Here is a 21,316-nt window from a genome sequence, read left to right as displayed (position 1 = left end):
GAATACATTTGTATAGCTTAGATATACAAGCATAAAGTTTTATGCTTCAGTGAGAAATAACCCCCAGTATTAGGATCATTTCCATGCATCTAGCCCCATGTCAGAATAGCTCAGCTGTATATATGAGAATGTCAGAGATATTAGAATCAGCACTGAAACCAAATGACCAGAATCACCAATACAAAAAAAAATGTATCAAGATTATTTTGATCTGGCCCTTATGCAATTTTTTCTCCCTTCTTCCTGAGATTAGGATCCCCACGTTTCAAAACTATCAAGAGCTATGCTATGCTATGTTCATTTTGGTGTCTTACACCGGCAGCTGTTCTGACTCCCTCTCTACAGAGCCTTGTCTGTACATTGAATTCTGTGTCCCCCATCACCTTCACAGAATCTGGCTTGTAGGTGGCAATAATGTGGTTGGTACTAAATTGCTATAAACTGACTTTTACAAAGACATTTATATGGAGTAGGTAACTGAAGAAGAAATAATTTGAAGCAATTTCAATAATTTTTGTTTATTTTTCTATCAATTTCATTGAGATGTCATGATTTACATATAACAACAGGAATACATTTTAAGGGTCCAGCTCCTGAATTCCAACAAATGTCTACATTATGGAAGCCTATGTTTACTCTCTGCTCCCATCAAGATACAGTGCATTTCAATCACCCTCCAAGTTCCTTCATATCCCATTGCAGTTGGTTCCCTGACCCTAGGCCCCAGGCCACCTAGTAACTTGTCTCTGAGCCAGTACTTACTCCTGCATTTTATTAATGCCTATTTATCAGTGATCAAAACTGCACACATATATTTAGATTCCACAGCCTTTATGTCCCAGGCTTGGTGATTAAGTCATGCTCTTATTTACGCTATAAGGATTATCCTTTGATGAAAAATGATAAACAAAGATTTGGTTGTTGAATATGTCATTGTGTTTCTTTGCTATGGTCTTATCCTAAGACAGTGCTGTTTCTTTAGAAAAAAATGGAATGTTTCTATCTTTTTCACAGGAAATACTGGGTATCACCCTTCCGTTTAATAAAGATTTCCCAAGTGTCACCTGCTTATGTGACCACTTTGGGCATGCAAAAATGAGTTGGGAAAAGTGGAACCCAGAAGCATCATCCCTAACTCTAGGAACACAGCACCTTGATGAGGAGTTACTTAACTAGGTAGTTGAGGGTTTGCTATGTGTCTTCTCCCAACTTCCCTCTCATATGAACTAGAACACCGGGTTCTTTTGAATGTGTCTCTGAAGTGTTTCTTGAATATCCTGTGGCAAGACTCTCATCCAGGTGAGGCTCTCATTCCCTCTCAACTGAACTGTTCCAAGAGTCCTAATTGCCAACAACCACAGGGCACATCCCCTCCTGGCCAACTTCACCACAGTGGAGTTCCTAGAACTCTGGATCCAGGCTTTCTCCAGCAGCTGGGAATAGTCACTTCTATGGCTTTATTGATTCCACCAAACCTCATGTTGGACTTCAATTTTCACTGTGTGACATTAACAGGTATGGGGTGATTAGGTCATGAGGACTCTGCCCTTGTGAATGGATTAACACGTTCATGGATTAATAAATTAATTGTTAGTGGGTTATCTTTAGAGTGGGTCTGTTAAAGCCAGTTTGGTTCTGTTTTGCCATTTGATGTCCTTCCCTGCCTTGGGACACTGCAGAGTTCCCACCAGTAAAAGGCCTTCACCAAACATGGTCCTTTGACCTCCCAGCCTCCAGAACCATGGGGTTTTATAAAGTACCCAATACACGGTATTTAGTTATGGCAACAGAAAATGGGCTAAGACAATCACTGACTTCTCAATTCTTATAGACAGAAGCAAAAAGTTTTGATGATGGAACTCCAGTCCTTTATATCTGGCCATAACCCATCCTTCTGTTGTCATCTCCTATTCCTCATCCATTGTGTTATTCCACCACAGACATGATCCAAGACACTGTGAATATTTACTTCTCCAGGCCTGTGTTCCTGCTTTGCTTTCTACTCAGAATGTTGTCCCTTGCTCTCTTGTGAAAACTCTACATTCGGGGCTGGGGATGTGGCTCAAGTGGTAACGGCTCACCTGGCATGTGCAGGGTGCTGGGTTCGATCCTCAGCACCACATTAAAAAAAAATGAAATAAAGATGTTGTGTCCACCGAAAACTGAAAAATAAATATTAAAAAAAATTCTCTTCTCTCTCTCTCTCTCTCTCTCTCTCTCTCTCTCTCTCTCTCTCTCTCTCTCTCTCTCTCTCTCTCTCTCTTAAAAAAGAAAAAAAACCCTACATTCTCTTTGTGGGGTCTCCTCTGGAACAGCTTGCTTAGTGACCTTAGTTGCTTCCTTCTCTTTGATACCTTAATATTATTTTTGCATTATCATTAATTGTATGTGTGTCCTCTCTCCTACTAGATTAATGTACCTTTTGGAAGAGGGACTGCTCTTATTCATTTTTATGTCAAGTACTGAGCACAGAGCCTGGCACACAAAGAGTAGTAAATGTTGAATTGCAGAAGAAACAACCAAGGACCAAAGCAAGTATACAATCATGATTATGAACCTGTGCAAGGTGATGCAGATATTGCACATATGCCCACTGTAAATTTATGTGTTAAAATAATTTAAAAACGCCCAGAGGGTGCAATGTAAAGAATCAGGAATATCTAAAAAATATATATATAAAACATTTGTAAATATATAAAAAGTTATTGTTAAAAAAGATAATAATGATTAGATTTTCTATAGTGAGGATCAGTTAAATAAATTATGGTACCTTATCTCTATATATATGTTAGTACATACAATGTCAAAGAATATAAAAGAATATATAATGATTTGGAAATATGTTTGTAAGTTAGTGAAAAAAATCATGTACCAAACAATATATAGTTTATGAGTTCACTTTGTACAGCCAAAAGGAAGAAGGCACTTCAATCAAAATGGTCCCCATGGTAAAAATGTTGTTTTTCCTTTTTGCTTATTTTTCTGGGTTTTACAGAGGGCACAGAACATATGTATAATAAGTAAAATAACTATTACAAAAATAATGTATATGGAAAATAATTCTTTAACATCAATTTTGGAGAACAGTTAAGTTTTCAAGTTATTTTCCAGTCCAATTTAATTCTCACCATACATACTATTTGACATAATTATAGAAAAAAATATGTATTGTATAGGCTTTTCTTCTGGGTATTTCCATTTTTCCTTTTAGTTTATCTTCAGAAAGATAGACATTACTTTAAAAAATCACTTTTGTCAAAGATTTAATTATAAAATTATTTCAAGGAATATTTTTAAAACTAATTTTTACACTCAAATTAAGCAGTTAAAGAAAATGGGTAACCTAAAATTCTTCTCTCATCCTTTGTGAAAGGCAAATAGAATCCCATTATAGTCAAACAGATCAAACTGACTGCTTTTTTTTATCTTTGAAATATGCCTTTGGATGATATGAAATAAAACACAAAGTTACTATAAGGAGGTCCATAGAATTAGCAATGCTTTTTAAGTTAGCAATTACTGTACTTTTAAATAGACTCTCTAATTACTTCTGTTTAAAGTACCATTTAAAAGTTTTTTTCATTGAGTGATGACTAAATCTGGCACATTCCTCAGGGCAGAATACCAACTTCTGGGGTCAATAGCTCCTTGGCTTGAATAGTCAAAATAAGATAGAAGGCAGTAGCAGTCACAGAGTCAGGGAGATCCTAAGAACTGCACCAAAAATCTCTGGAGGACCTGCCAAATGAATTGAAAGTAGATCTCCTGCTAGGACTGACGACATGGTTGTGGGTTTCCTTGCAAAATTAAAATGCACACTTCTTGTTTAAAAAATATAAAGCAGTGAACACAGCCACAGGCCGAGCATTAAAGCAAGAACAGGTTTTTCCAAGCATGGGGCCCTGTTGGACTACACAGACTGCACACCCATGGAGCCGACCCCTTTGATGGGTGAGACCGTCTTGTATGATAACCTAAAAAGCTATAGTTCAGCTGCAGATAAACTCTTGCAACTGTCTATAGTTTAGCATTATGCCTGGAATTGTAAAAATGTAAGTAAATTAATTATTCAATTAAGTATTGAAAACTTTATTGGTGCACAGGACTTCTGTGCTGGACCACAACTCAACAATTATACTCAAAAGGTTCTCTATATGGGCCACTAATTGTGACCACTGGATCAATTTATTGATTTATCTAATAAATACCGAAGAACTCCTGCTGCATGGCAGGCACTGGCGATGCAAAGAAAAGTGTCTTCCAACACCTCTCCCCACACTGGTTCTCATTGCTTGGGAAACAAATCTATATAGAGTTGATTATGGAGAGGGGTGGCCAAGGAAATGTCCCAGAGAAGTAAACAAATAAAGTGAGTCATGAAGGAACAGTAGAAGTTGTCAGGAATACCAAAGTAGAAAATTGAGAGGAAGAAAGGGCTTTTTAGGTGATACATGTGAAGGCATGGATGCTAAAATTGCAAAGTATCCTCACTCACAGGTGGGTTAAGGGTTTGTTATTGCTAAATCTTAAGTTCAGAATGGTAGAAGTTGAAACTGTCTTTTTTTCAGAGCCAACTACAAGATGCCGGAGCTATTATAACCAATTATAGCTGGAGTGAACTGGAAACTGGGACTAAGTTGATGAATAAATTAGGCAAGAGAGAATTAGGAAGCTTGGAAGGAACAAGTTGGAGAGGGTGTGTGAGTGGGAAGTGTTTTGTAATATGTGAGAAGTATTAAAAGTGCTCATCAGCAGATGATGGACAACATAATTGTGCCTGTCAGGGAGACCTCACAAGGGGAAGTGACAGCATATATCCTGTGGTAAAACTGATAAGCATACCCCACTGAGTATCAACATGCCCCGAAGAGGCAGAAAGTCAAAGCTAGAGGTCCTTGGTGTTTCTGCACAAAATACCAAGGAGTGGGTAATATTCTCTAACCAGTCTACTCACCCCCTCTCCACACCTGCAGTTCTGGGGATCAAACCCAGGGGCTTCATGCATGCTTGGCAAGCACTCTACCACTGAGCCACATCCTTAGCCCTACACTGCTCACCTCTTAAATGCATTCCTGCATTGCTCTGTATTGGATTAGGACTGATCCAACTGAGCAGCTAAGGGACCTGTTACTAACATGCGGCATCTACAAATGAGGTGGCATGTGAACAAGGGAGCGCATGAGAAACCACCACTGTGCCTAACCATTAGAGATGAAGAATTCCTGCCAATGCTTGCCTAAGATACCCCTTTCTGGAAGGAATTATTGTTTCATTTGACAACTAGTGTTTTGAGCCCTGCTTGGGAGAAATTGGATTTTAAAAAGCGTAATAATAGCAATAACATACAATTGTCAAATACAAAGACTCCTAAATTAAACAAGACACCACAGTCACACAGGGGGAAAAATGTCCAGCCCCATCTCAGTCTGATTTTGGAGAAGAAGATCTTGCCTGTTTGTTTATTTATCTAGTTTGTTTGTTAAAGCTCCCCAGGGGATTCAGATGTACAGTCAGGGCTGATAACCAGTACCAGAGGGGAAGTGGGTGTTCAGAAGGGTTGAGGGACGTAAGACAGCACTAGTAAAGAAGGAGCTGGAATATTTAATCAGGTCTCATCCCAAAGCCACTCTATGATGACACTTTGCAAAGTGACAGGCCAATGTGACACAGAAATGGCAGGCTGTCACAGTCCTGCCATCTAGATGCATGCACTGAAGAAGGGGGTCCTAATATTGGTAGAAGGGAAAGATTTCAGGGAGGGCTTAATGGGGCCCAGATCCCTTTGATATCCACTATCCATTTAACAGATGCCTTGGAAGGAGCTACAACCACTTTGAACCTCAGTTTCCCTGTCTGCTGGTAAAAGTACCAAGATCTGTTCTTTTCAAAGTAAGATTACATGTGTAAGTTATTCAAGCTCTCTGGAGAAAGGCTTCTAATTTAGGATTATATTTTTTGATATCTACAACAGACAAAAGGCTTTGACCATAACGTCCTCTAGGGAATGACTCAATGACTCATGTCTCTCCGTCTTCAGGGAGGGTTATTTAACTTTTACTGACATTTTAATAGTCCTTCAGCCGCCTTCAAAGATTTAACACTTTGGAGAATAACAGAGCTTTGTGGAAGGAAAAAGAAAACACACATTAAATGGCTGACCTAGAGGCTTAGAGGTAACGACTTCTAAGCATTAAGCAAAGCATAGACTATATGACACGTAAGAGAAGCTGAAATCAGAACTGAATCTCTTGAAACCTTTTCCAGTAGAAATTACTGGAATATAGAAAAATGTGTTGCCCCAAGGTGATGACATCCTTCTTTCAGATTCAGTTCTGCAACGGACTCATCCTGGGTAAGTATTCTTCCTGAGCCTCAATTTAATCCTCAGAAACAGAGGAAATTTGACTGGATTTTGTCTCAGGATCTTTTCACTGGTGATACACTAAGACTTACTAGAACTATGATTTCTGCAGGAGGTGGACTGGACCTCATGCCCCAGAGAGTCCCTGAGAGCATAGGAAAGGAGCAGCTGGCAGTAATCATATCATCACCTGTGCCCTGCCCTGCCCCAGCAGCTCTGATCCCCATGGGGCTGCACTGGTCCTCCCAAAGGGTGGTCCCTGCTTTGATTGCACTGATTTGCACGACTGCCCAAGTTTCTCAGAGAGGGGAGCCTGTGGAAAGACAATGACTATTCTAGAAGATTCTTAAGGACAGAATTCAGGATGCTTATGAACTTGCATTAGTGTATTAATTCTATATTATTGAGTTATGTCAAATTACCCCAGAACACAGCAGCACAAAATAACATATTTATTATTTCATGGATTCTATGGGACACAAGTTCATATGTGGCTTAGCTGACTGTCTTTAGATCAAGGTTTCTTATGAATTTGCAGGCAAGCTGTCATACAGGGCCATGGTTTTATTTAATGGCTTAAGTGAAGGGAGTTGGGGGTTACACTTTCAAGCTCACTTGTGTAGTGGTTGGTGCATCTTAATCCCATGCAAGGTGGGTCTCTCTCAGCCACACAACACTGTGGTTGTCTCCCCCTGCAGTGAGTGACTCAAGAGAGAGTGAGAAAGAGTGCTATGGACTGAACTGTGTTCCTCTTAAAAGCTATATATTGAATCTTAAATCTCCAATGAGAATGTGTATTGAGATAAGTCTTTTAGGAGGTAATGAAGGTCATAAGGGTGCTATCTTAATATTAATATGATAGGATGGGGCCTTATAAGAGGAGGAAAAAAGATCTCTCTCTCTCTCTCTCTCTCTCTCTCTCTCTCTCTCTCTCTCTCTCTCTTTCTCTCTCTTTCTCTTTCTATCCATGGGCACCTAGGAAAGGTCATGTGAGGACATGGTGAGAAGGAAGTTATCTGTAAACTAAGTAGAGAGCCCTCACCAGAACCTAGCTGAAGCTAACACACATTATGATTATTATCCTTTATAAATTCAGTGTGTTAACATCAGCCAGGTTTTGGTGAAGGCTCTCTACCTAGTTCACAGACAATTGCCTTCTCGTCTTGTTCTCACATGGGGACTTCCAGACTCCAGAACTGTGAGAAAATATATTTCTTTTTTTTAAGCCACCAGGACTCTGTGGTATTTTGTTATGGTAGCCCCAGCAGACTAATATAGAAGGCATGCCCAGGCTGAGTACAAGTCTTTCTACAACCTAAGTTCAAAGGTGACAGCATTATTTCTGCCATATTCTGTGCATTGGAAGTGAGTCAGTAAGTACAGCCCACTCTCAAGGGAGAGGCAAGAGTACCAGGAGGTGGGGCTCATCGAGGGTCAAGATAGATGCAACTACCACAGTAGAAAATAACTGACATTTTCTTTTCACTAACCTGGAACTGATTTGGCACCACATTCAATTATCCATGAAGGCAACAAAGCACCATGGTAGGAGCAGCACCTCTAATTTTTTAACCAATAAAAACCACAGGTATTTTCTTCTTCTTCTTCTATGATTGCTGCACACAAATTTGCTTAACACTACTTTGAAATATGGCAGTTACCTGACCTATTATGCTAGGTCTTATTATTTCTTGTGTTGGAGAAAAAAAATTATGTTACTATATAACAACTTTAGAAAATAGACAGACACATTTATTGTATTTGTAATCTTTTCATTTTGTTTCACAAGTTGTAAAACATTATTCTGAGGGACATCTGTAGTATCACCTCTGTCAAGGTATTCATGACACAAAACTATTAAGAATTTCTAAGCAAGTGGTTCTCAACGTGTGATTCTGGGAATAGTAGCACCAACATTACCTAGGAACTAGTCTGAAATGTAAATTATCAGATCACCGTTCAGTCAGAAACTGAGGGAGAGGGCTAGCAATCTGGGTTTCAACAAATGACTATGATGCCTGACAACTTCTGAGAGCCATTAGTCTAGAGTCTCTTACTCAGAGTTTGCATTTATAACCCACCCCCAGGTGACACTGCTATCAGGGACCACATTTGAGAACTCCTGCCTTGAAGTATAGTATCCTTATCAGTTGGATATCTGTTCACCAACCCTCTCGAGGCCCTTTTCATAATGTCTGTAGCCCCTTCTACTAACTAGCTTATTGCTCAGAACAACTTACTTAACTCCTCAGAGTTTATTCATACATTAAATAGAACAAAAAATGCTAACATATAGGGGTGTTTGAAAAATGGAAATAATGTATCTAAAGCATTTGGCACAGTGCCTGGTATGGCACAGAACCTGCAAAAGTAGATGCTAATAGCCACATTATGATTATTATCCTTTAAAGTTCTTATTAGGCATGGATCTTGCTTGGGAGGGTTTGAGATTGGTAGAGAAGAGCCACGCAAGCAGTCGTCCCATGCCAGAATAATCATGAAGTGCTATGGGAGTTCAAAGCAAGGAAAGCTATCTCCAGTAGGAAAATGTGGCCTCACCAGTTCAAAGAGCTTTGCCCTTCATGCTTAGGCAAATGTCACATTGACCTTTTGAGGTTATCAAAGTGAGATACTGTTATTCTCACATTGTGGAAGAGGAACTTGAGGCACAGGGATGCCAAAGACTTGCTCAGGGTCACAAGGCGCTAATCATCCAGCGTTTTCCCACATCTATGTATCCTCTTGGACAATCTGATTACTAGATATGTCCCTGACCAGCATTTGAGGATATCCCTATGGCTGACCAACAAGATCCAGAGGAAACTGGGGTGCTGTCTCAGCTGGGATACAACCTTTGAAAGGAAGAACTGGCAGGATATTTGCATGCCTCTATTGTGGCACAGATGGATAAAGCCAATTCCTTCCCAGTTCCACAGATTGCCCCTCTACCTGGTTCCTCACATCCTGAGGCTGAAGGCAATGAATGCTTCAAAATTTACCTCTTCTTTTAGGTGCGCTTCTTTTGTTTATTTTGAGATCCAGTGCAAGCGGTAATATATTTAGCAAGGCCTCAATAGGCTGGAGTTTCAGAGAGTAAATTTTGAAAACACCACACACACACACACACACACACACACACACACATACACAAACACACATACATATTCTTTTTTTTCTTCATGATGTCAGAAAATCAGATGATAGAAGATTTAAAATTAAACCCTGCCACAGGGAGTCGGAACTTTGCATTGGCCATTCAGTCTGAAGCACAACATCCAGAGTCCCGGTGTGGATGAGTGAGCATCTCTCATTCTCACAGCTTGCTGTGAGCAGCACTTCTCAGGCTCTGTCTCAGGAAGATGCAGGAACTGTAAACCCAGGGCACCTACGTAATTTCTCATTAGAGTTCCAGCACCTCATTTTCAACATTTTCCTTTGGACTCATCTCACCTCTACATTTTTTTTTTGTTTTGTTTTTATGGCTCTCAAAAAGTGGAAGTCCTAGAAAAGGCTAGGATGAGCTGGAAGAGGCAGGAAAACTACTGTAAAGGTTCAGTTAAGATGGTTTTGTAAAGAGTTCTGTTTCTAACAACATTCAGTGACTACTTTTGTAAAGCACATTCCTCTCATTTGAGTACCTCCTCCTCCTTCCTGAGGAGCTGTTGATCTAGAGCTACCGGCACACCAAGGCCCTGGGCAAGCTCATCACAGCCTCTGACAAGATCCCTGCTTTGGAAAAACAAGTTCAATTCAGCTTCTGCCTACACCACTAGAGCCGAGCACAAGGACCATGACACCACCTGCCTCATGAAATACTTGGTGTATGAATTCCACTGTGGAGAGCAAACTTAGATTATTATAGTGAATGTCAGCCTAGAATAGAGGATCCAAGGACAGCAAAGACACATGATCAGATCAAAACAGAAAAGTTCTGCCAAGAGGGTAGTTTTCTGGGTCTTTTTCCTGTAATCTAACTAATTTTAGGGGAAAGACATCATTCTGGAAGACTCAGCATTTTTTATATTTTCTGTTAATGCAATTCATTCTACAGACTGGGCCCACCATAGCCATGTGACCTGAGCCTGCAGAGCCCTCAGTGGAGGAATATTTCCCTTCCTCAGGTCTATTGCCTTCCTCTTACATCTCACCTCACCCCTGGAATACTCCCTGAACCCCAGCACCCAGTGCAGCTGCTGTTCTGCTGGCCTGAGGTGGTAGAACCACTGACTGTATGCAGATGACTGAGGGCAGAAGTGTGCTCCTACTGGGTTTTGCTCTGCATCTCCCTTTTAATTTCTTTATTTAGGTTTCAATTGTTTACTTTCTGTTCTCCCTTTTCTTTCCTTTCTAAGGCTAAATGGTCCTTCCATATTGCTGAGGCTAACACTCCCTACCCATATGAGCAATGTCATTTTCTCCTTGTCTTTGGGACATACCAGTTGCCCTTTTCTGCCCTCACCATTATGGCAGACACAATTCATTCCCTCTTGCTGCCTGCCTCCACAACCGCCCAAGAACTCCTTTATGTCTCCCAGTCTCCTGTACAGCTGGGTCAGCTGTGTGACCATTTCTGGTGATTTGGGGCTCTCCCAGGGTGAGGCAACTGAGAGCTAGCCTGCTCTCTTCACCCCTCCTATTCCTTATTGTGGTGACTTTGGAGGCTAAAGGTCAAGAAGGTGGTGGTGACAAGATGGAGTGCCAGAATTCTGAGTTGGTTGGATTCCCACCAATCTGTCCTTTCCATGGACAAGAATTAAACTGTTCCTGTGCTAAGACACTGAGACTTTAAAATTTACCTCAGACAAGCCAAGTCTATCCTGATTAATACAGTCTTCATCTTTCCCTTGCTCTTTTTCTCTGTTACTACTCCTTCTTTGTATTCTTTATCTAAGTTCAAGCCTCAACTCGTAAGACTCAACTTAAATGCTAATACCACTCCCTGAGATGCCCCGGTTGAAACTTCATTATTTATATTTTAATGTCCTTATAGGGACCTGTGCTAGACTAATCCTCACCATATTACTACCTTACAGATGCAATTTTTCAATAATACTCTTATATTTTCCTTAGAATGTTCATTTGTATTTCCTGTTCCCCATTATGACTATAAGACCTTCTATTCTTTCATGTTTAACAAACTTCTCCTAACTCCTGACTACTTTATGAAGGTATATGTTATCACCACCAATGTGTACCCAAGTTTCCACCTTTCTATCTGCACCAGGTCTTGCTTTAGACCACCTGTGCAATTTTTGTTTATGCAGTACCCTTGCCTGGTGCCCATGGTTGGAACCTTGACCAGTCTCTCTACCTTGCTATCAGCCCATCAAGTTGCCAAAAGCTGCAGATTTCACCTTTGAAATATCAATCTGGCTTTCCTCTGATCCTTTCATTTTCTAAGTACTAAAGCCAGTGCTCTCATTGATCCTTGTAGTCTTTCTCAATATCCTCCTAGGAGCTTTCCCCATGCTCTAAGTTCAATTGTTCCAACCCACTTTGGAATCTCTTATTCTAGTACATTCCCAAAACCCAGAACAGGTTTGTCTGTTTGTTTTCCAGAAACTGCTTGGCAGTTCTTTTCCACTGACTGACTTAAGTATATTTTTCTTCTTATCTCTCTCCCATCTGTCCTGGACAACATGGTATTTCCTATTTAGTTGGGCCCAAACTGTGCCTACTTTGTGACTTTATCTTCATGTTCTTCATTCACTCCTGAATGCCTTCCCATCTCAGACTGCTGACATCCTCTCTGTTTGGGGAGCTCTGCCCTTTACTGAGGGTGTGTTCCGGGTTCCTAACTTTACCACTGCGTACCATTTGTGCCTGTCGCTGCATGTCCCTCATCTCTGAGAGCTTTGCTGTTCCTTCTGTGGTGCTTACTGCTTAACTTCTCATTAAATATTTATTCAGTTGAATGGAAAGTAACTGAAATGTACTTTCTGATCCTCTAAGTTCTTCTGAAAACTCTGAAAGGTATTCCAAATGTTGCAGGAAATATTTTACCAGAAAGGACAGAGTTGCTCATTAGAACATTTCCTTGCTTTCTGTCTCTTATCCAAGAGGAAAAATATGATCCTTTCACATCTCAAATATTCCAAAATTGACCTCTTAATAAATTATGGACAGCAGCATAATTTCCCAGTACAAATTTACATTTTATTTAAATGTCATTTTGCCTAAAATGGTTGCAGAATTTTTGATCCTCATTACTGCATATTTCTTTTGCTAATTTAAAAACATTCTCAAAATGAGGAACCTGGGAACAAATTCTACTTTGAAGAGATAGATTAAACCCAGGACATTAGTACCAAAGTGGTAATGCAGCAAAAGTTCTTCTTGTCTTTACTGAAAGGATTAAAGTTTTGTAAAGGTTGGGTCATGAAGTTGCATCTATAGTTTATAGGTTTGAAGATATTTTCATTTTACAGGAAAACTGAGAACTTAATACGTGTCTTAAAATCTAGACAGTTGCCATATCATTTCTTAGAACTCATAAAATGGGTGTTAAAATTATCTTGTCTTCCTCTGTTTTTTTATTTTACACCTGACCTAGGCAGTTACTCTAACATTGATGTTGGTTCATTATGAATAATTCATAGGAAAAGAGTTGTTTGTCTCAAAGCAATAATATGCTTTAAAATTAGAAAGTCAGCTTAGGTAGGTTTAACATCTCATGGTAAGGGCTTTGAACTAATGAAGTCATGGAATCAGATTTCAGATGCATTATATCTTTGTCTTTTCTCTGCAAGTTATAGTAACCTTGTATATAGTGTAGTCAAACGATGGCTGTCTTGATCCATTTAGACTGCAAAAACAAAATAGCTTAAACTGAGTAATTCATAATCACAATATATTTATTGCTTGTGGTTTGGAGGCTGGGAATTACAAGGTCAAATTATTTTTTAGCAGGCTTGGTGTCTGGTGAGGTCCCATTCCTCATAGATGGTATATTCTATGCATCCTCACAAAGTGAGGTGGGCAAACAGGCTTCTCAAGTCTCTTTTATAAGGCATTAATTCAATTTGGTTCTACTTCTATGACTTAACCATCTCCCAAAGACTTCTTCTCTTAATACCATTTGGAGGGAGGACTAGATTTCAATATATAAATTTTTGTTGTTGTTGTTGTTACCAGGGATTGAATCTCAAGGACACTTGACCATGGAGTCACATGCCAGCCCATTTATTTTTATTTTACTTATAATTTTGAGACAGAATCTTGCTAAGCTGTTTAGAGCCTTGCTAAGTTGCTGAGGCTGGCTTTGAAATTGTGATACTCCTGCTTCAGCCTCCTAAACTGCTGGGATTTTTGAAGGGTGCAAACTTTCATATTACAGCACTGGTAAAATATTTTTCTACTTGGTAAAGAGATATGCATAACAAAAGAAGTTTCATGAACCAAGCATCCCTGTCATTTACACTAATGAAGCCAATGTTCTTCAAGACTAATTAGGCAACTTGAACAAATCTCAAGAGAAAAAAAAAGGTTTCAGAATGTGTGATTTCATTTAAATAACATTTCTGAAATAAGAAGATTAAAGATATGAAAATTAGTGATTGCCCAGAGATAGAGGTGGAGAAGGAGGTTCAGGAAGGAGGTGGGTGTGGCTACAAAGGGATAGCATGAGGGGGTCTCATGTGGAAATGTGGTGTCCTTACCTGAAGCTGCAGAAATGATAAAACTGTTCAAAAACACTTGCAGGAATGTGTGCTGAGGTCTGAACAAGCTGTAAGGATGCACTTATGTGAATTTCCTGGTTTTGATAATGTACTACAATTAGGCAAGATGTTACCATGGGTGAAGGGCTCAGGGGAAAGAGGTCCTTGACCTCCTGCCATTTAATTATTTTAAAATAAAACTTTTTTAAAAAATCAGAAATTTTCTTGTCACTTTAGAAAAGGGTTTGAAAGTGAGGTCAGGTGGTAACATAAGTAAGCCAAGTGGCTGGCCATAGGGAAGAAGAGACTTGTGGTGGAGATCAAGGAGGCAGGTGCTATTTATTAAACCATTGTGAGACCTGTGCCCCTGAAATGGCAGGGCCTTCTAAGTGTTATTATTTTTATAAAATGCCACACATGTAAATTTCAAATAAAAATCTGACTTTTAAATAATGACAACTAATTTGAACCCTTTTGAATACTGTGTGTGTAAAACTAAAGGTTCCAGAAAGCTATATTCAGTCTAAAGGCCATTTGTGCCTGAACTCAGATTCCAGTCAGAGGTTCACTTTGATCCCCAAATGGCTTCTGCACTCAACAACCTGGTAATCTTAGTGCACAGCCTCCACTAGCCTATGATCCCTTGTGAAAGACAGAGAAATGGTTATTATTCTTGAGTTAGAAGTGTTTTGTTCAGGCCACCAATGACAAGGTCACAAGTCCTGATTCAGTGACACACAGGGATTCTGGATAATGTTGGCATTTATTTAACAGAGGCTCAGACTGATGCTACTGCTGCTGAAATCCCCTGCAAGCCCCAACCAAGACTCCCAGCCACTTCCTCAGCCTGGTGCCTGGAACTCAGTAGGAGCTAAGTTTGTGTTTCTTAGGGTGTTATTTGCTCTTCCCCAGCTATCTTAGTTCTTTTACTTTTTGAAGCTGAGATTGACAAAAACTGAGAAAATAACCCAAAATCTGGCATCTTTCACTGAACTTGTTCCTAAGACTGAGGGGATCATGAATCGACTTCATACACATGTGTCAGCAGCACCTGTGACCTCTGTCTCCATTTGAAGCTGTGCACATAAGCCTTTTACTCAGGAGCAGGTGGAGGTGTAATAAAGTCTTCATCCTGGTTTTGGTCCTTTAAAGTCTTTGTCTTCTCTGCCCTATTAAATGACCTGAGTCCGGACATTTCTTCGACTCCAGCACCCAATCTGGCCAGTTGACTCAGAAGTGTGAAAGGAGGACATGGCTAACTGGATATTCTTCACCATAAGTTGTAAAACAGCTCCAAGTGCCAAATCTGTGAGTCAGTCACACTCTGTCTTGTCCCTGCACTGTCTGAAGCATCATGTGCACTAATTAGACTTTGCATCCATTCTACCACAGCTTGAGTACACCTGATTCCTTTGTGAAGGAATTGAATAGAAAAATTCCATTTCTTTTAGCTTTTAAAATTTCATCTAACTACCCATTCTAAAATAAAATTTAAAATGATTAGAAATTCATTTGCATTAATTCTATCTTCTTTTCCCTAAAAGTCTGCAAATAAGAGTCCAGAGAATGCTTTCTAAATCTTCTTTTTAAAAAGTATTTGTAGGTACTACACAATTACATACCAATAAAATAGTCTTTTTCTATTTATTTGTAATTTATTTACAATAATATGCATACTTTTAAAAGGTTAGTTCTCAGCTCAGAAATTATGCTAATGTGGTAAAAGCAATCATTCAGTGTAGCCAACTAATTTCTCTAAGGGGAAATATGCAGAGATCCTGGGCACTACGTTTGTTTTCAACTAATTATCATGTATTTACTTTTCCATTAGCCCAATAATTTTTATTTCAACTAAGAATTAAGCAATAAGATACTGAATTATATAAAGGTCTGCTTAGCATAGCAGACCCACCTCATCATTCTCTAGTCCTCTGATTTACGGCTCTTAAAATGCACAACCAAGAGGCTTCTGTATGCCCTTTCGTATTTATATTCCATCATGTAGTCACCTCAATAACTTATGCATTCTCAGAAGGTCTATCTAGCAATTAACTCTAGTCTTTTCTAACTCATCATCTCATTATGTAAAGTGGATTTGAACACAAACTTTATTAGCAACTTTCAGTTCTAATTCCTTCTTATCTCCCCATCCCTCAACTCTGCCTAGCAATGTCAGTTTATAAGTGACAAAAATACTCTGGAAAATGGCAGTTAAAAAAAAGTCCACATTGAACTGGCAGCACATTTAGTAATTGGTCTTTGCACTATGGGGCACTACAATAAATCTAGATTGTCATATTTCAGCTGAAGCATGTGATGCAATTCTTCATAGAAATGGAAATGAATTCTCCCTGCCATACAACACAGCATTTTAGCTATGTTTAGGAGGAATGGGCAAGTAAGAAAGCTATTGCTTTTATTCAAAAGGTTTTTTAAAAAGAAACCCACCCAAACACTTTGTTAAAAGGTAAAGGAATTCATATTATCTCCTCTTCAAACTCTAGGAAAAGTAGGTAGGACAAACTTAGAGAATTTTCCCATGCATAAGTAATGCACTCACTGAAGACCTTAAACGTGGTTTAATGCCCATGTTCTTGTGGTAGACCACCAAGAGGGCTGAGGGAAGGTTGTAATCAAACTAAAGGGAAAGCCACCCCCAGAGACAAGGTGTCCAGTGAGTGAACAGGGAGACACTTGGCCAGTGCAACTGACTTACCGATGTCGGGGTCTACAGCTTGCACTCTGGTCAACAGAGCCTTGGTGGCTGTGTTCTCATAGACACAGGTGTTGTAGTGGTCAGAAGAAAACAGAGGGGGATTATCATTCACATCTTCTAGAATCAGGTGGATGTCGGACTGGCAGAACCTGCCACCTCCATCAGTGGCCCTGGTGATGAGGTTGTACACTGGGACTCTCTCCCGGTCCAATAGAGACAAGGTTTTTAACTCCCCTGTGAAAGGAAATGGCATTATGGTTGATTTGGCTTTTCAAAAACTGTCTTACTTTGAAAAATGGAGAACTAATCATATAAAGGATTGGAAATCCAAGAAGGACCAAGGAGACTTGGCTCAAGTTCTCCGATAATCAAACAAATAGATCATATTCACTTTCTTTTAGGTACCAGGGGAAAATTATGGAATTATGGATGCAACTACAAACCAACTGCATAACCTTCAAGTCAATTAATCTCTTTTCAAAACATGGTTGTTATAGGTTCTTTCTTTTGGCTACACAGAGAACCTCAGTAGAAAAGCACAAAGCATGAACTGATGTCTCTAGTTGTCTGATGGTCAGTAATGTCACTAACCCATAGATCCAGGACGGCAAACTCTTTGCTTCCTGATGTTCAATTTTTATAAGGCAAGCTGAATTATGGTTTTGAAGGACCACCATAATTCTGGGCTGTGAGAAGGTCAGTGGTTGCTGGGGGAGGCATCAGGTTTTTATACATCGGCTTTTACCACTGAAAAAGCTGTGTAGGAACTGGTCAGCAGCCCCCATGGAGAATTTTTGCTGCTAAGTTTCAATAGAAAATGACAACAGACACAGCGATAAACTCAAATGAATGCAAATTAGTGAAAGCATGACTTGTGAAATATTATTACTCTTCAATAAAATTGGTAGGCATTTGGACTAAGCCACCTGGGTTTATAAGGCAGTTCCTCCTATGGCTTCGCTCATGCAGCCAGCTAGTTCTCAAACACGGCTGGGCTCATTTCCCTCTCCTATTCAAAAAGCCACCAGTGGCTCTTCAGTGGGACATTCAAGGCCCTCTATGATTGGGCTTAAAGTCGTTTTTACTGTCACTTTTGTGCTCAACATTTGCTGGGTGTGCTGTGCTCTCCGTTCATGCTGTCCCTGTTAACCTGCAGTGTCCTGGTTTAGCTCCTGGAATCAATTCAAATTCTGGTCCTTCCTTTAAACAGTTCCATCTCATCACCATATTGGCTACTTCTTCCAATGGGCCCAGATGCAAGTTCCTTTATATTTCTTCTGGGTACACCTTTCATTAGGGTTTACTTTCCTGTCTTTCCTACTGGAATACAAAATACTTCGTGGGATTTGTGTGGTAGGCTCCAAGAAAAAGAAAACAACCCGTGCTCAAGGGATTTCATGTCCACTAGCTACTCAATGAATGTTACTGTCTGAATAATTATCATGGAGCTCAAATAGCTAACTGGTATATGCCCCTGCAGCTAAGTCAGCTCTTCCACAATGGACCTTGGGAGTGGGTCAAGGAGGAGTCATTACCTTTTCGAAAACTAGTCATTGTTCACTATGACTAACCAACACTGGCAAAATTCAATCTGCAGTGTATTTAAAAAGACCATTGGATGAACCGTCCAATTCATAATTTGCCTATGTAGAAAATGACTTTTCCCTTAGCTCTGGCCTTCAATGTTGGCAACTGCCCTTAGTTTACATAATGTTTTACCTTATAAATTTCACCTATATACACTCAAAGGTTTGGAGAAACTAGGCAGGAATGTTTAATAAAACTTGACAACTATGTTAATAAGAATCAGAAAGGGATTTGAAAGGGAATTCAAAATGAAGAAACTCTCCTTATTATGCATTACTCCCCAGCTTGCATGGCAACTACATTGGAGCTGTGATTCCTCTTAACTCACAGACATGAGAAAAAAAAATAGAGAGATGTGATACTTGATGCTAACAAACATAGGTAAAGTATAGGCAAATTTTGTGAACCAAATAAAGCCTGTGTAGTTCCATATTTGCATGCCATGTCTTCTCATTGTTTCTTAGAGTCCTAGATGATGAGCATACTACTAACACTCTTGGGTACCAACTATTCACCAGTGACAAGACCACATGAGAGTTTAGCTTCTTTTGTGGATAAACAAAGGCATTTACCCAAAGAATAGATTTCAACTTACCACTTTCTGCATCTAGAAAAAATTCATTGCTTCCAGATCCATAGAGTGAGTATCGTATATCTCCATTGGATCCAATGTCGGCATCCTTGGCGCTGACCTTCAGTATGATTTTATTTGATGGAATATCTTCGGGGAATAATGCTGTATATGAAGACTGGGCAAAGGTGAACAAGAGTAATAAAATCATTAGTATTTGTGGGACAGTTGCCATATTAGCAATATATGATTTTTTTAAAAAAAAATTCACTTTTTAAATACTCTACTGATTTTATCATTCACCAACAGTTTTCTCTTTTTTAAAAATTAGTGCATTGTGGATATGTATAGTGATGAGATTTACTGTGATATATTCATATATGCACATAGGAAAGTTAGGTCAGTTCCTGAGATTCTTTTCAATTCTTTAAAGAGTCACTACTAACATTTGAAATGAGAGATAAAATCTACATACACTACTTTTCTAAGCTACAGAACACTAATATTGTCTTTTGGCCTACATGGTGAGAAAAACCATAAATTGTGATTTATTATAAGTAACAAAGGAAATGAAATCTCGTACAGCACCTTTTGTTGACATTGTATTTTATACAGTAATGGAAAACTGAAGGATAAGCAGCCTGGGAATCTGTATTCAGCATTGCCACTATCCAGCCTTGTGTACTTACACAAACAGCTAGCCAAATGGGTAGAGCAGTCTATTTCTCGTACATGATACCAGTGATTTAGACAGAAGTTTTAAGGTCCTTTATGAATTACTTAAAAATCATTTAGTTTTAAAACTTCCTATTTTATTTTTTATTGTGTTTCTCAGAGGAGAGGGGACAAAATTGGATACCTGGTCTTGCTATCTATCTATTATCGTCTTCATGTTTAGAACATTTTATCCTTGCCTCTACCTCCTACCCTCTTATGTCCAATTAGAGCTCTTAATCAACTGGAGGTAAGAGCAGAAGGTATTCCTGTGAAATGGGTTTTGAATTTAATTTTAGAGACACAGAGTAAACAGAAGAACTTTATCCCCCAGAGCTTTAACTCACCTGATCACACACTGGGCTATTGTCATTTACATCACTGACGGTCACTTCCACCATGGCCTGTGTGACAAAGAGCCCATCGGTGGCGGTGATATTGAGAAAGTAAATGTCCTGTTCTTCTCTATCTAAAGGTCTCTTCACATATACCTTCCACTCACTCTGCACCAGGCCCAGGGCAAACCTTCCTCGGGGGTTACCTCCTGCAAGGAAAAGAGAGCTTTTGAAGATGAGCCATGAAATGCCTGGTCTGCACCACCATGCGAGGCTATGGGGGGTGCATCCAGGTGCCCCTCACACTGTAGCATTTACGGTACTGAAACAAAAGATACTTCCTTGGATTCCCTTACAGCAAAGTGTGATATTTATATGCTTAGCTTATGTGGAAAGTAAAACAGCAACTTTTTTTTCAAGAGAATAAAATCCACTTAGAGAAACTGGAGATGATCTCTTGTTTAGTTCCCCTTAAGGAAAATCAAATTCAAACTGTGACAATCAGTCGTCTTCTTGGGATGATACAATTGTCTTTCCACTTGGTCTCAAGAGAGGATGTAATACACTGTAGTTCTTGTTACCAAGACAATTTCATTAGCTGTTGATTATGCAATCAAGAAAAGGCAGTCAGTTCTATTAAGGAATCTTTTAATGAAGGCTTTATCATACAGCTGTGCTCTGCTCATAAGGACTGGAGTTTGGGGAGAAAAGTTTCCACGACAGAGGAAGACCCATTAGTATTAAAGAGCCCTAACGAGGGGTCATTTAAAGAGCCGGTCCAAAGATAAGCACTGCAATTAGATCAAATGTATCAGAGTGAAGCTGGTAAAAGTGGAAGAAAAGTAGAAGAGATGAAGCAGAACAGCATTTTATGATGCTGAAACACTGACAGTGGTCCCAGTCATATTACTTTTCCAGTTCATTAAACTACAGAGACAAAGTAGTGCAGCACACAGGTAGGAAGAGGAAAGAAAACTACCTTGACCTTCTAATCCCTAAGAGGGAAATCTTGCCAATTCAAACACTGAAAAAGATTAGGCTGAAGAAAACTAGCAAGAAGTCCAGAGTCGAGTTGAAGGATCATTATCTCATCTAATTCAGCATTGTGCAACTATATTTATCATCTGTTAGGCCTCGGTTGGTTCTAGGCAACAGAGCTACAGCAGTGGGCAAAACCAGCAAAAAATCCTGCTTTGATGGTAGGCTCACATTCTAGAGGGAAAGGTCGATAATAGTTAAAATAATTAATTAGGAGGACATAGAGGCTGAGTTCTTATAGGCAAAACCAAAACACAACTCAATGAAAACAGTAAAATGAAACTTAAATATAAAGAAACTGCTAACTAACTCTATCAGGGATTTTAAGGTTATGAT

The 21,316-nt window shown here is 39.4% G+C and overlaps 1 protein-coding gene across 4 annotated transcripts in view; it reads right to left on the bottom strand.

Moving 5' to 3' along the window:
* The window catches only part of Fat3 (FAT atypical cadherin 3), a 600,104-nt gene that overhangs the window by 62,227 nt on the left and 516,561 nt on the right, over positions 1-21,316 (bottom strand). For all 4 annotated transcript variants that reach the window (XM_078046859.1, XM_021734487.3, XM_040285086.2 and 1 more), the window contains 3 exons: positions 19,955-20,151; positions 18,918-19,071; positions 16,736-16,969 (listed from right to left, as the gene is read on the bottom strand). In XM_078046859.1, coding sequence (XP_077902985.1) covers positions 16,736-16,969; positions 18,918-19,071; positions 19,955-20,151 — 585 coding nt within the window. The remainder of the gene's footprint in view (positions 1-16,735; positions 16,970-18,917; positions 19,072-19,954; positions 20,152-21,316) is intronic.

This window comes from Ictidomys tridecemlineatus, chromosome 4 (assembly GCF_052094955.1).
Source record: "Ictidomys tridecemlineatus isolate mIctTri1 chromosome 4, mIctTri1.hap1, whole genome shotgun sequence".
NCBI lineage: Eukaryota > Metazoa > Chordata > Mammalia > Rodentia > Sciuridae > Ictidomys > Ictidomys tridecemlineatus.
This window is presented reverse-complemented; position numbering and strand designations above follow the sequence as displayed.